We start from the raw sequence: 14946 nt of genomic DNA, 5'->3' as shown, positions 1-14946 counted from the left end.
TGTTTTCTGCTTTATCCAGTGTTAGCTTTAAAAAAAAAAAAAAACACAAATGTATCACAACAGTTGTATAACTAGTGAAAAACATACTCAAAAAGGTCACCATATGCTTCCTGAAGATAACATCCATTAGATAAGCTGATTTTCTGATACTTGAAACAATATATATCTAAAAAGTAGGCTATAGTAAGTTGATTTAACAACAGCACTTAAAATTCTTGATTATTTATGCTTAACAGATGCAGTACAAATAGTTGAACTATGATGAAGCTCAATGCAATTAATGCAAATTTCAGAAAAGCTCTAATTTGTAGTCAACCAGCTTCTGTCACAACCATGGTAAAGTAGGTGTCGTATATGATTATTTTGAGTGTATTGTAATTGTGGTGATCACACAGTTACCCAGTGTGTACCATCATTTTGTAGTCAGATCACATCATAAAAAATTAAGATGATTTTCTCCAGGCTGGCATTTGATGTTATACTTTATTAATGATGGCATCTGCCTTGACTTTGACATAGAATCACACCTTTTGAACTAGTGGGAAGTTTGTGTATTTGTCTCTTCTGATCTTCTGAGAAATGCTCAGTGAAAGAAACCCTGACCTTAATTTGTTCTATCTTTCTCCCTTACACCTATGACTAGCAAACTGTCTTCTTGAGGCTTCTCCTCACTGGTCTTACCCACACTGTACCCTGATACACTCTACCTGATACAGAAATCTGACTTTGTGAGAAGGGATACTAAGAGATTCTCATTTATAATCTTCCCTTCTTTAATTCAGATTAATTCAGGAACTTGTTAGCAGGTATGCAGATACTAATGTGGATGCAGGGCTGAAATACAGACAGGATGCACCTCAGAAGCAATATGGTTGAACACGTAAGAAAGGACACCATGTATGAGTGTCATGAAGTAGAATGTATCTGTCACAAGACCACGTACTGTGTTCATAAACACCATGAATCTTCATGGGCATATTTATTTATCTAGTAATACAATACTTTCAAGCTTACTCAAAATACATAGCTGGTTGGATGACCAAGTTATTTTTTAAAAAGTACATCCCTTACACAGACAAAAATGAGGTCTACACGTGTGCCTGCCTGCATGTAGACCAACATTACTAACCTATAAAACTCTTTAGATGACCTGTGTTTAGCTGTTTATAGTGAAAATGCTGCATATGTATATCAGGTTAAGCAAAAGCAGTTGTGAACCATCCGTGAAACATTATCAGGATTTTTGCTTCTTATAGGAAGAGGATTTAAAACAAAATACTCTACTAGAAGTATCTTTGTTACTGAAGGTAGAACATGCAGCATTCCTTTGGATAGATTGAGGGGGGTCCTACAGCCTTTATCCTCACGTTAATTAAGGTGAATGATAGTCTGCTTAGAATGTGATGCCTGGAGTCAGTCTGCAGGATATCTGATGCCTGGTGTTTCCAAACATTTTTGTAGGTCTCAGTGTGATATTCTCATAATGGAGTCTTGCACGAGGTGCTTCGAGGATGCAGGATTACATATATGCCAGGGACCTTATTGGCTGTGTGTTTTCTGTCTGTAATTTTCTACCACTAAGAAAACTCTTTCACATTGTACCTATTTTAAAGCTGTTTCTTTTGAAAAGACAGTCCATTATCAAGAGGATCTCTTTAAATCATCTAACATGGTTACTGAGGTTTTAAGGAAAAGGAACAATTTTTTGTAGTTTGTTATGGTTTAATTTCTTAATTTCTCACTTCGTAGCAATTCTTCTGAAACACTACCACACCACCACGGAAACAGAGCAGAACAATTCATCTACTCGACAGCACAAAACCAACTCGACTGCAAAAACAGTTGAACCTAAGATGAAATTTAATATACGTAAAATGAATCTTTCTTGATACAAGAATTTATCCCCTTTGCCCTAGCTCCTAACAACGGTATATATTTTTTACCTCTTGCCCCTAATACATATTTCTTCACATCATGCATCATCTCTACCTTATAATTCCTATCTAAAAATAAACTAGTGATAACATTTAGTTCTTCAATAACATCCTCATAATCCGATGTCATGCGAATAGCTCTCACACGTTGCCCCTTAAAAATATTACATTTCATTTTTCTAGGATGATTACTGGAATATTCTAAATAAGAATTAGTGTAAGTATTTTTCCTATAAATTTTCGATTTAAACTCATAACACGTTTCAAATACATAGGTGTCCAAATATGGAACTCCCGAAGTGGAACTAGTAACTGTAAACTTCAGATACTCACTACTAGTGTTAAGATATTCCAAAAACTGGTTAAGGCGTTCACTACCACCTTCCCATAAAATGTAAATGTCGTCCAGAAATCTGGAATAATAGCTTATGTCTTTGAAGAATTCACTATTGAAAATAGTCGAGTTCTCCCAATCAAGCATAACCAAGTTGGCATATATGGGGGCACAAGCGGCCCCCATAGCTACCCCCTTGGTTTGCCTGAAAAGTTCCCCTTTAAAGTAGATGTAATTGTGTTCTAACACAATAGACATAAGCTCCAGTAATAAACAAGTACTGTCCCAGTCCAGATTTCCATACTTGTAAATACTGTTTTGGAAGGCTTCTATCCCTTCTTGTTTAGGGATACTAGAGAATAAATTGACCACATCAATCGAAATATATATCAAATTAGTTTTCCAACTGTTAACTGGAAAATTTTCCAAAAACTGCCAGGAATCCTTAACCATATGCTCCACTTTGTCATAAATATGTTTCAATTTATTATCTATGACAACACCCAAAGGAAAAGTTTTAGACCTGCTGCCAGATATAATTGGTCTAAAGGGTGGTGTTAACTCACACTTATGAGTCTTAGGTATCCCTATTAAAGTGGCCAGTTGGGAAAATTCCACTTTCATAAATTTATACAAGTCTTCGGATATTCTCCTATCAAGCAAGAACTCCTCTATGTACAAGTCAATTCTTCTATACGCGATGTTGATTTTGTTTAATGACACTATCTCATAATTTCCAGAAGTATGCAAAATATCATACATTCTCATATTGTACTCAGACCTGTCAAATATCATGATTCCACCACCCTTATCGGGTTTCATTACCCTAATGTCCTTATTGTTACTTAATTCCTTGAGTGTATGCCATTCCAAACTACTTAAATTGGTGTTAACTTTCCTGTTTCTTCTATTCTGCAACTGGTAAATTTCCCTTGAGACCACATTGTCAAACAACTGGACAGTAGGATGCATAATGAGGACAAAGTTACTTTTTTTCTTTAATTTATTCACTTTCCCTCCATATTCCGCGCCATTTCTAAAAAGCAGACTTAGATTAAGTCTCCTTAAGGAGTCTCACTTAGGAGGTAGCAATGTATCAAAATATGAATATGAATTTATTTTTTTTAAAAGCAAACCTGATTTCTATTGATATATATACACTAATTGCATTAGGACTTTAGTGAAACTGTTATTTAAACAACTTTTTTTATAATCCTTAAAGGTATGATAAAATTCATCTCTACAGATACTTAAAAACAGGTATGATACAGCTCAACTGTCTAGACTGCAAACTCAGGTTCATGGACTCAGTGACACAGGTTCAAAGGGAATTAAAAAATGATCATAACTAAACTTACGATACAATGCAGTATCATGCTCTACAGTACCAAGAATAGGATAAAACATCTACATTTCTTTCAGAACAAAGTAAAATTTCTTTCAGAACAAAGTAAATGTAGTACATGAAAGATTTTTGTGGCAAATTAATTTAATTTAGGGGTTCCGCTCACTGCAATGCTCATCTAAACAAAGATAAACATGGTGCTAGGAAAATCTATACACACTTTGTATAGTATATTTCACTAGCTAATTAACAATAACTGAATAAAATCCTCTAAAATATGGACATTACACAAATTTGTAGGTATTTACTACTTTGTTGTTTATGGATACATGTCAGTCTTGTTAAAATAATGATTTTACTAAACAGTTCAAAAATACATTCTCAGGTCAATACAACTATGATGGATTAATTATGGTCTTTTGGCTTAATCTGAACAAAGTAGGTATCTGAATTAATTATAAAGGCTCATAAATAAATATCTATTTATCTATGTGTGTATATGGTTCCTCATGTTCAGTAGATGTTGAGGTGTGATTTAATGCCAGGACAGAGCCCTCCCGCCCTCTTTAGAAATGGGTGCTAACCCTACCACTAACCCTACACTTTAAAGTCATTAAAACCTTCCCATAGAACTGACACTATTCAGAAAAATTTGAGACTAGTGTTACAGAGAGTTTTAGTTTTAATACCAGGAGAGGAAATAGTTTTCCTCTCTCAATATTATTGTTTTTATTTTTCCTATTGTGTATGATCAAACTTATTTTGTCAGTGTTTTACATTTAACAGTAGGGTGGTTCAGTCATACACAATAAATCCATATATATATCTATATATATATATATATATATATATATATATATATATATATATATATATATATATACATACATACATATATATATATATATGTGTGTGTGTGTGTGTGTGTGTATACGTATAAGACATATAAAGAGACAGAGAGATGAAAAATTAAAATAGAGCTCAGTAATTGTTTAAACATGTCCACCTGTAAACTAAAAGCATGCTTAAGCCCTGCTGATACTAGTTTATATTCAAGGGAGAGGACTTTTGGTTCTGGGGGAAAGTTGGAGAGGACAGATAAATTGCCCAACAGCCTAGCCTTTCCTATCTTTCTGAGCATCTAGGTGCTGCAATTTCATCTATTTTAGTATGAGTCAGTTATCCATAGAGTTTATAAATCTGTTCTGGCATGTAACTCATGAAACATTTCCCTATGGGCTACATCGCAGAAACCAGAAGGCTGTAGCAGCAATTTTCCATAGAGCAGTACAGCTGAAAAGCACAATCGCTGCAGCTGCACACTTTGAAAAGGAAAAGTAGCACATTGCGGTGATCCCTAAGGACAGCTACCTGGCTGTATACTAACAGAGACAAAAACACTAGAAGAATTGAGGATGTTCAACACTTCTAGCACAGCGGTCTTTGTTAGAATACCATCAGGTAGCTGTCCTTAGGAATCGCCACAATGTGCTACTTTTCTTTTCTGAGTGTACAACTGCAGTGATTGTGCTTTTCAGCTGTATCACTCTACAGTGAATTACTGCTGCAGCCTTTTAGTTTCAACAATGTAGCCTGCATGTTTACAGACGTATATATAAGTCTTCTGGTTTCATATTTATCGATACTAGGCAATCATTCTAGCCAGTAAACAGTGACCAAAATCAAACCCTGTACCTTGTGATTGTAAGGTGAAGACCTTAACCATTTTGTTAGCCTTCCCAAAAATGCTACATGTTGTGGACTTTGTTTTATACTAGGGAGCTATAGAGATGTCCTTTTTATTGTTTATAAGTAATTACTAAGCTAAAGACCACAGAGGGCTTTTTTAATCTTAGTCATGCATTTCCAAAGGTAAGAATCAAACCTTGTACTTTGTGCTTATGAAGTAAACACTTTAATCATTAAGTCACCCCCCCCACCTTAATGATATATTGTTATCACAAGTATCTTACTGACTGCATTAGTCTAACAGTTTTAAGTATGAAATTGTGAAAAATTCCCAAGAGCTCAAACTTTGGACTTGTTAATTGAGTAATAAAGTCACGTCCTTTATTCTTAACAGATTATACAAAATAATGTGCTATAAAAGTGAGGTAAACTTTTTAGTGTCATGGCTTGCTTATTGTTTGAACCAATATGTCATACTCCAGGAATGCATCAACAGGATACAAAGCAGAAAAATGTATCCTTCATATGCTAGTTCTGCAGAGTATTGTAACCTTCAGCTGAAAAACTCTTAAAATGAAATAAAACTAAATACACTTAAGACTATCTCTACTAATGTTAACAATGTGCTACACAGTGTAACAGCTTACTTATTTATTTATTTATTAACATTTGTTAACTGGGTTAGTCCAACTGGGCTTGTGGCCCATTTTCAGTGGAGACCCGAGGAGAAAAGGTCCAATAAAAAAGAAAAAATACAGTTTACAAGATAAAATGCAAGACATAGTTAAATATACAACTTTGTACTTGTACATTCAACATTTGGACATTATACAGAAAATAAAAATTCTTAAGTCAAGGAAGAAAGATAGTAATAGTTGAGCAGGGTAACTAAGTATATACATTATTTACATCAATTCAAAAAAAAAAAAACTTCAAAAAACTTCAACAGTGGTGGTTTAATGTCATTTGAGTAGAATGTCATTTCTGAGGCAGGAGAAATGCCTATGTATAAAGAGGAGGGGAAAAAACAGAAGTAGAGAGGGAGAGTTAAGTTGGGGCTTAACAGGGGCAGGTTTTGGAGTTAAGTAGATGAAGTTTAAGTAGATGAAGTTTAAATTTCCCAAGGATATCTAATATTTCCCCTAAATAAAAAAAAGAAATTAACTACTGTGCATTTACATACAAGTATTTCCTTCTAAAACCTCTAACACTGGGGTATTTTGCATCCTCTCTTTCTTTACCTTGCTCCATTGTTTCCTTCTCTCTTAATGCAGCATCTAGGAAAACAGAAATGTTTACAGTTACAGGTTAGCTACACAAGAAATGATAGTAATAAAACTAGTCTTGTATTCAGTCATTGGCATTCATGTAATCATTTTATTATCTTTCTTTTGTTGAAGACACATTAATCACATATCACTGCCAAACCAAACTGAAAATGATAAAGTTTCCATTTTTTTCTAGCAATTTGGTATATCTCTGAATAATTTTATACATATACAGTTTGTGTTAGTTTGGTTGACAGGAAGTTTGGTCAACATCTATTTAAGAAGCTGCATTTGGTCCACTATACAGATGGTTGACAGGTGTGTGAGATCAACAGTTCCTGAATATGTTAATATTCCCTTTCCCAGAGACTGTGCAATCTCTTAGATAGAATATATAACTAACAAGGTATGTGTGGGGTGCAGGGGACCTTCCCCCATGCAAAAAATGATAGTTTTTTTATGTTTTTTTTAAAACTTTAATATTTGCATGTGCCAAGGTTGCTTTTCAGTGCATGCTTAGTAGGACACTGTCATTTCTGTTTTCGAGGTAATGTGGTTTACATTTCAGATGTCAGCTTTCATTTTGTTGACCAAATGAAGGTAAACAATCTATGCACACGCACACACACACACACACACACACACACACACACACACACACACACACACACACACACACACACAACTACTTCTTGATGTTCATATGATATGGCTGGGACCAATACATAAATATTATGCAGAATGACCAGTTTAATTCCTCTGACACTCACTTTATAATTTTCCTAATGTCTCTGTAACACTGTTAAAAATTTGTGGTATGAAGTAAGATAAATTCTAACTATTGCAGGTGCAGTGGAACTATTTCTATTTGAACTATTGATAAGAACTTAGCAAAAATGCACCGGCTAGTGCAATGACATCTACAACATGAATCTAATATATCATAATCTTATCCATGTGTCTCAGCTGAAAATAATTCATGAACTACCAACATGCATATTATTAAGAAAGAACTATTGCAGGCATTGGTCGTTAAACATGCAGCTAAGAAACAAAATTTATCAGTATCTTATATTGTGTAGATTTTGGTAAAAAAATAGTAGTAAGCACTATTTTGTTCAATGAGAATATAATTTAAGATGCCATAAAGATTGCAACAATTCTTTATCATACAGATAGCATAAAGAATTATGGTTTCCAACAACAATAAACTGTACACAGAACAACATTGATTTCGATAAAGCATATCACTTCTTAATAGTATGCAAAACTCAGATTTAATCCTTAGTGTAGACTAATGCTGAAAATATGCAATGGCCAAAATGTTTTTGTTATGGGCAATATTATTTTAATATGTACTGTCAAATAAGATAAACAGGTATATGTTACCTTTTTGTTCATGAATTGTTTTCATTTCTGTTGACAAAAATAAAAAAAAAAATCTTTATAGATTTAGAAAACCCATGTTATACATTAATGTGATTCTGTACTTTTACTAAACAGTTGCCAGTTTAATTTCAGAACATATATGAACTTAGTACAAAGTTTATGGATACTGTACAAAATTAGTTTAAAAAAAGGAACAGATCATCCTGTCATCTAATCACCGAGAAATTCAGCATGCAACATGCAGTCAAGAAAATATGTCAGTACATATTTTTCATGTGCAAATTAGCCAGAAAGAATGTGATAACCTGATATAGATATAAGCAGGCTCTTGTGTACAGTAAAGAAAAAAAGCAGCAATAATGAAACAAGAAGAGAAACAAATACAATGGCAGGTTATTTCAGATATACAATAGTTCAGACATAAATGTCAATTCTGTAGTTGCAGTCAGGTGCAGCGGTAGCGTTCTCACCTCACAGCAAGAGGTTGTCCCATTTGATTCTCGGCTAGAGAGCCTTCTGTGTGGAGTCTGCATGTCTTCCCCACGGTTGAGGGGCGTTCGAAAGACATGCGTAGAATGGGCATGCCTTTGTTGAAGGTTGGGTGTCAAGCTGGCACCTCGGCACTGTAAAAAAATCTAACGCCAATAATTAGCGGACTGGAGTTCCACTGTGGCGACCCCTAACCGGGAAAAGCCGAAAGAAGAACAAAATGTAGTTGCAGTCAAAGCTGCTGAGAATTTTTTTTTAAGTCTTGTGGGGTGACAGATCAGGGAACTACACTGGGTGTTACAGTATCTAACTACAGCTCTGACTCAGAATATGCTTACATTATTTAGCTAACAGTAATGAGATGCAGCCCCATGATGTTCATGTCTGGAGAAAATAAACTAAGAGGAAGCATGTATGTGTTCTTCTTTCTGTAAGTGATGAGTGAGTAACCCTATCACAGTTCTTAGTGAGGGTGCTGCATGGATCATATAACTTACAAGAAGCCAACAATTCTTTCATTTTTTTTCTTGTATGGAACATAAAAATTGTCCTAAAAGAACCAGAGGATAAATTATCAAAAAATCAACAAAGTCCACCAAGGCAAGCTCAGAAAACTTAAAATGAATGAAAGACTTAGCATGCATACATAGACTTAGTGTAAAAAAAAGTTTATTTGCTTTCATCTATTACAGACTTCTTCAGAAACAAATATATACAAAAACTAACCACAAGTGTATATGTACTTAAAAATGTATCTAATTAACACAATAAATTAATAAATTAACCTCAACTAATAACCCATAAAAATAACATCCCTAAATATTCAAATTTAATAAATAGAAACCACAAGTTGTCAGTTTTGCACTTTTAACTTTCTACTTTTAAGAAAACTTTTAATGTTTATTGATTCATTTAACCCAGTAAAATTATCAGCTCCCATTTTAAGCTGCCAAAGGGTCTCCCTCTTTTCTAATTTATTCCTATAATCTCCTCTCTCAAATCTTTCAGGACATATTCAAGTATGATGAAAAAATATTTTAAAATCACACTTAAATGTATGTTTGTAAAGGGCATTATTGTTTTCTTTAGTATTAATGGAATAAATATTTTCCCTAACTCATTTTCGTAAACTTGTTTTCGGCATTCTAATATAATAACAATCACATTCAGAACACACTGCGATATAATTCTTTTTGATTTTTGTCAACAGAAATTAAAACACTCCGTGAACAAAAAGTTAACATACTCTCCAGACATGATCATCATGGGGCTGCCAACATTACCCTAGATACCACCGTATCTCAATTTAAAAACAGCTCTCAAGGAGTATTTCCAGTCTCAATGGATATGTCCCTACTACAAGCCTGACTAAATCTTTATGCATACTGGTGTACTGGTGTACTAGTTCTATGTCTGTAAGTAGTACTCAAATATTTTTGTTATGCCAGTTTAGAAAATTGTTAGACTGTATAAATTTAACTAGACTATAAAATGTGTTATATTTGTATACATTTAACTAGACTGTAAAATGTGATATATTTGTATAATATTATGATGACTCCTGATCTATATGTACATTGTAATGATTGTATATGTAACCACCTTTGGAGCTTTTCTCCCCGTGCCACCACTGAAAATGGACATGTACCCAGTCGGACTATTGAAGTCAATAAATGTAAAATAAAATAAATAAATAAATAATCTATCCCCTAGGTTCTATAATTAAAAACCCCAGAAATAGGTATAATCATTTCTAGATGTCTGAGGTTCAAAAAAGGCCCTTCTAAAATATATCTACAAAGAGAACAACACTCACATTTATACATTCCTTTAGTTCTATTTGGCAGCATCTTTTGAGAAATAACTTTGGTGGTATCATTTTGCAACTTCTTAATATTATAATTATTCTTAAAAATGAATTTAGGAGCATCTCCAACTTCTTTAAATAAATCTATTTTTCCCTCTCTTATCTTCCACTTCTTTTTTATAATAGAATAAATATCAAAATTGTCCACTGCCATCATTTCAAGACAACAAGCTACCATATAATGCATATTCATATAGTGGTCATTCTTTTTATTCAACGGTATAAAAAGAATAGGAGGAAAGTTTGTGTTTCTCCTAGACTTAATTTCATTTGCTGTCCTCTCTGACATATCTAACTTGTAACCCTATCCACAAACATGGACTTAATAAACTGTAATTCATCTTCAAATCTAGAATCCTTTATAGTCATCCTAGATGCCCTAATAAATTGACCTGTAGGAATATTCCTTTTCATAAAATAAGGATGACTGCTAGAAAAATGAAGATAACTATTAGTAAAGGTTTGTTTTCTATAAATCTGGTTATCAGGTATAGTATCTCCCCTGTTCCAAAACTAGTTAAATCAAGAAAATTAACCTTAGTACCTAAATCGAACAAGGTAAATTTCAAAAATTCTGAACTTTAATTTCTCCAAAAATGTAAACTTTTTAGACCTATCACCTTCCAGTATAAAAATCATATCATCTATGTATCTGCAATAATTATTATATTGACTAAGTTGGCAAAGGCAGGACAGAGGCTGGCCCCATAGCCACCCTCCTAATTTATTTATAGACTCTTTTGTCAAATAAAAAATAATTACTGCTCAGCATAATGTCTAATAAGTTACAGATTAAACAAATTTCATCATAAGCATAACTTTCAGCCTTAGACAAATAATTTCTAACATAGTCAATACCCAATTTATGGGTATACAAGTGAAAAGTGAACAAACATCCACAATAAAAATCAAATTACAATTATCATGAAAAAAATGAGTATCATTAAAATCCTAACTTTCTCTAAAAAAATCCCATGAATCTTTAATAAAAGAATTCATTCTGTGAAGAACTGGATTGAACATACAATCTAGGAACAGGGAGATCCCTTTGGTAATGTAATTGAGGGCCGGCACTATCAAAAGGGTGTACAGGTGGGATTTTTGTGAACTTTGAGCATCCCAAATAGGGTCCCCAAGACAGAATGGTCCACTCTCATAAAATTATAAACATTTAAAGTAATGTATCCTTCCATTAAAAATTTGTACAATAACTAATAAATCTGTCTAAAACTTCTAGCAACTTCTACAGGGGAAGCTGGTAGATACTCATCATCATTACTCAATAATTCTTTCATAGATTCCACATAATCTTTTTGGTACATAATCACCATTCACCCACCCTTATCTACTTTCATAAACTTCAGGTCAACCATCTTACTCAAATCAATTAAAGCACGGCATTCATTTTTTGTTAAGTTATACATTTTTCTAGAGGTTTTATATTAAATAATTCCCTAAGGTCATTTTCGTAGGCTTTTTCAAAAAAATTCAAAGTATTGTTCAAAGTAGGGTTATAAGTACACGGTTTCTTAAAGTTACTAATAAAACATTCAACATCATTCAAAACATATTTCAAGTTTAATTTACAGTTATATATCTTTAGTTCTAAAAGCATTCTACTTAAATCAAACCTTCTTGAAGTTATAAAATTCAGTCCCAATCCTAAAATGTCCAATTGTTCCTTAGAAAAGGATATCTCTGTCAAATTGAACCTTTTGATATCAGTACTTACTAAGTCTCTTTGACAATGTCCATTCTGTTCTGTCACCTGGTTGACATCCTCAGCACAGTCACCTTGTTCTCTCCTTTGCCAATAGAAGAACAACAACAAGATGAGTCTTTGGGATGAGCTTCTAATGGAACTCCCTGTGCATTGGTCTGTTCAGGAGGATAGAGTGGGAGTTCATCAAATTCAGGATTGTTTCTGGTTTCAATAATTGCAGATCTGTCTTCAGATTGTGCTGGTATGCTTTCTATAATTGTACTATTTCTCTCAGTCAAGCTGAAGTAAGCTTCCCAAACAGGGCTCTGATTGGTAAAAACCTTCTCCGACACATTTCTTAAGGAAGAACTGTCACGGCCATAGACTGGTTCTTTTCTCATATACTTAGGCATACAATAAGAGTAAGTAGTATTACTCTTATAAGCCACAATGTCATGATTTAACTTCATGGTTTTATGAGAAACTACAATTTTTTTATACCATTCAACAGCCAAAAGCATATGATTAAAATCATATTTCAAACTGGGTACTTTACACAAATGCTACTGCAAAGTCTGATTAACCTTAAGAACCTCCTGTCAAACTTCCCCCTATTTTTCTTTAAGTATGTTCACTTAAAAGTTTGACTAATTCAAGTCCAGTAGTATTAAAAAAAGTCACAAAGGTGTTAAAAAAAGGATTCTTAAGTGTAACTCTGTTAGGATAGTTAAATAGGTACAGTCCCTTAGGAATGATTTGTAGTTCTAAACACTTTTTAAAATACTTAGTCTCTATTACCAAAGTTTGGTACCTTATTAGGAGTTTCTCTAAATCTCCTAATAAGTCTATGGGTTTTACCTTAATATTCTCTCCTTCACTGTGAGAAACAGTAGCAGTGAATGGATCATAATTAGAAGTTATGTACCTACCATAACGTTCCATGTTAGTTGTCTTCTCTCGCCTTCTTTCTTGCTGGATGGGTTCGGAGCCGATCCTCGGCTCCGACTCGGCACTTGCTTTAGCTTAGGAACTCCTTTTACCAGCTCGAGGCAACCCTATATCCCATGATGCAAGGCGGAACTACCTCAGATCTCGTTTGGTAGCTAACCTACCCTGCTAAAGACTATCCTAACATAATTAGGAACATAAGATCCTAATAGAAGTCCTCATATGAAGGCTCAGGAGGAAACAACCTAATAGGAACTTTTCAAGATCTGTCCAGGTCAGGGGGAAGGAGGGAGGGACGCAAGAAAGAAGGCGAGAGAAGACAACTAACATGGAACGTTATGGTAGGTACATAACTTCTAAATGTTAAGTTGTCAATCTCGCCTTCATTCTTGCTGGATGGGACCGCGTCCCTAGCACCTGTATCCCGGGTGGCTCAATGGAACAGACTCTTGAGAACTGTGGAACCAAAACTGGCCCTATCTCTGGAGGCCAAGTCCAATTTGTAATGAGAGACAAAGGTATGAGGCGTAGCCCAAGTAGCTGCTGCACAAATGGTATCAATGGGTAGTCTATCCTGAAAAGCTGCAGAAGTGGATAGACTCCTGGTTGAGTGTGCTTTTGGCTTAGAAGATAGCTGCTTGCCTCTGAGAGAGTATACATAGGAAATAGTGGAAGTTAACCATCTGGATAAGGTCACTTTAGAGACTGGAAGACCTATCCTGTTTTCTGCATAGGAGACAAATAATTGGTCCGATTTTCTGAATTGTTTAGTTCTATGCAAATAGTATATGAGCTGACGATGGACATCCAAAAAATGCAGTTTCTGTTCAGCTCTGTTGGAATAGTTTGGGAAAAAGACTGGTAGGTCTATAGATTGGTTAATGTTGGTTTGAGATACGACTTTGGGAAGAAAGGAAGGGTTAGTTCTTAATGATACCCTGTCCTTATGAAAAACCAAATAAGGGGAACGAATGCAGAGAGCTTGAATCTCGGAAACTCTTCTTGCAGAAGTGACAGCCAGTAAAAATATAGTTTTCCAGGTCAATAATTTCAAAGAACATGAAGCAGACGGTTCGAAGGGAGGTAGTATCAAGGATGCCAACATTAAGTTTAGATCCCATTGCGGAGGAGGATGCTTTATAGGTGGTTTTAGGAGAAAAACTCCTCTCAGAAAGGCCTTGCATAATCTATGAGACATAATGTTATTGTCATGCAAGCCAACATGATACTTGGAAATAGCAGCCAGTTGTACTTTGACTGTAGATGACGAGGATCCTGAATGAAAAACCTCTGCCAGGAAATCTAAAACCGAATGTACAGGAGCAGTAAAGGGGTCAATATTTTTGGAATTTGCCCAAATAGAAAAACGTCGCCACTTGCTAGTATAAACAGTCCTAGTGGACGACTTCAAAGAAGACACTAAAATGTCTCTGACTGAGTCCGAAATCATCGGTAGCCTGGCTAGGGTAGGAAGTGGGGCAACCAAGCAGTGAGGTTGAGAGAATGAATGGCTCGGTGCTGCTGACCCGACTGGTGGATCAAGAGATCCGGAACTGGGTCCAGATGCCAGGGCTGCACCAGAAGGTGACGATGCAGAGACGGAAACCAAATTTGTCGAGGCCAATATGGGGCAATAAGGATCAACTTGGCTCTCAAAATGGTGGCTTTCTGAATGACTTGTGGAATCAAGGGAAAGGGAGGAAAAGCGTACAGAAGTCCCCGGGGCCAATCCTGGGTTAGAGAGTCTCTCAGGGGTTGGCCTGGAAGGGGAAAAAGAGTGAAAAAATCGGGGCACTTGTTGTTTTGGAGTAGCAAAAGATCGCAACAAGGAGTGCCCCACTTCAGAAAAATCTGATCCACTACAGATTGATTGAGAGACCACTCGTGAGGCATCAGAATGGATCTGCTCAGCCTGTCCGCTAAAAGGTTGGACCTGCCGGGGATGTGCATTGCTATCAGAAACCGCTGAGAAGAGATCGCC

General features: G+C 35.1%; 1 protein-coding gene across 3 annotated transcripts in view; it reads right to left on the bottom strand.

Moving 5' to 3' along the window:
• The window catches only part of LOC122791339 (IgA receptor-like), a 632537-nt gene that overhangs the window by 569354 nt on the left and 48237 nt on the right, over positions 1–14946 (bottom strand). For 2 of the 3 annotated variants that reach the window (XM_044059052.1, XM_044059053.1), the window contains exons 4-5: positions 7960–7986; positions 6544–6579 (exon numbers count right to left, since the gene is read on the bottom strand). The exons of the other annotated variant lie outside the window; for it this stretch is intronic. In XM_044059052.1, coding sequence (XP_043914987.1) covers positions 6544–6579; positions 7960–7986 — 63 coding nt within the window. The remainder of the gene's footprint in view (positions 1–6543; positions 6580–7959; positions 7987–14946) is intronic. 3 annotated transcript variants of the gene reach the window in all.

This window comes from Protopterus annectens, chromosome 17.part0, assembly GCF_019279795.1.
Source record: "Protopterus annectens isolate FY-2018-M chromosome 17.part0, PAN1.0, whole genome shotgun sequence".
NCBI lineage: Eukaryota > Metazoa > Chordata > Ceratodontiformes > Protopteridae > Protopterus > Protopterus annectens.
This window is presented reverse-complemented; position numbering and strand designations above follow the sequence as displayed.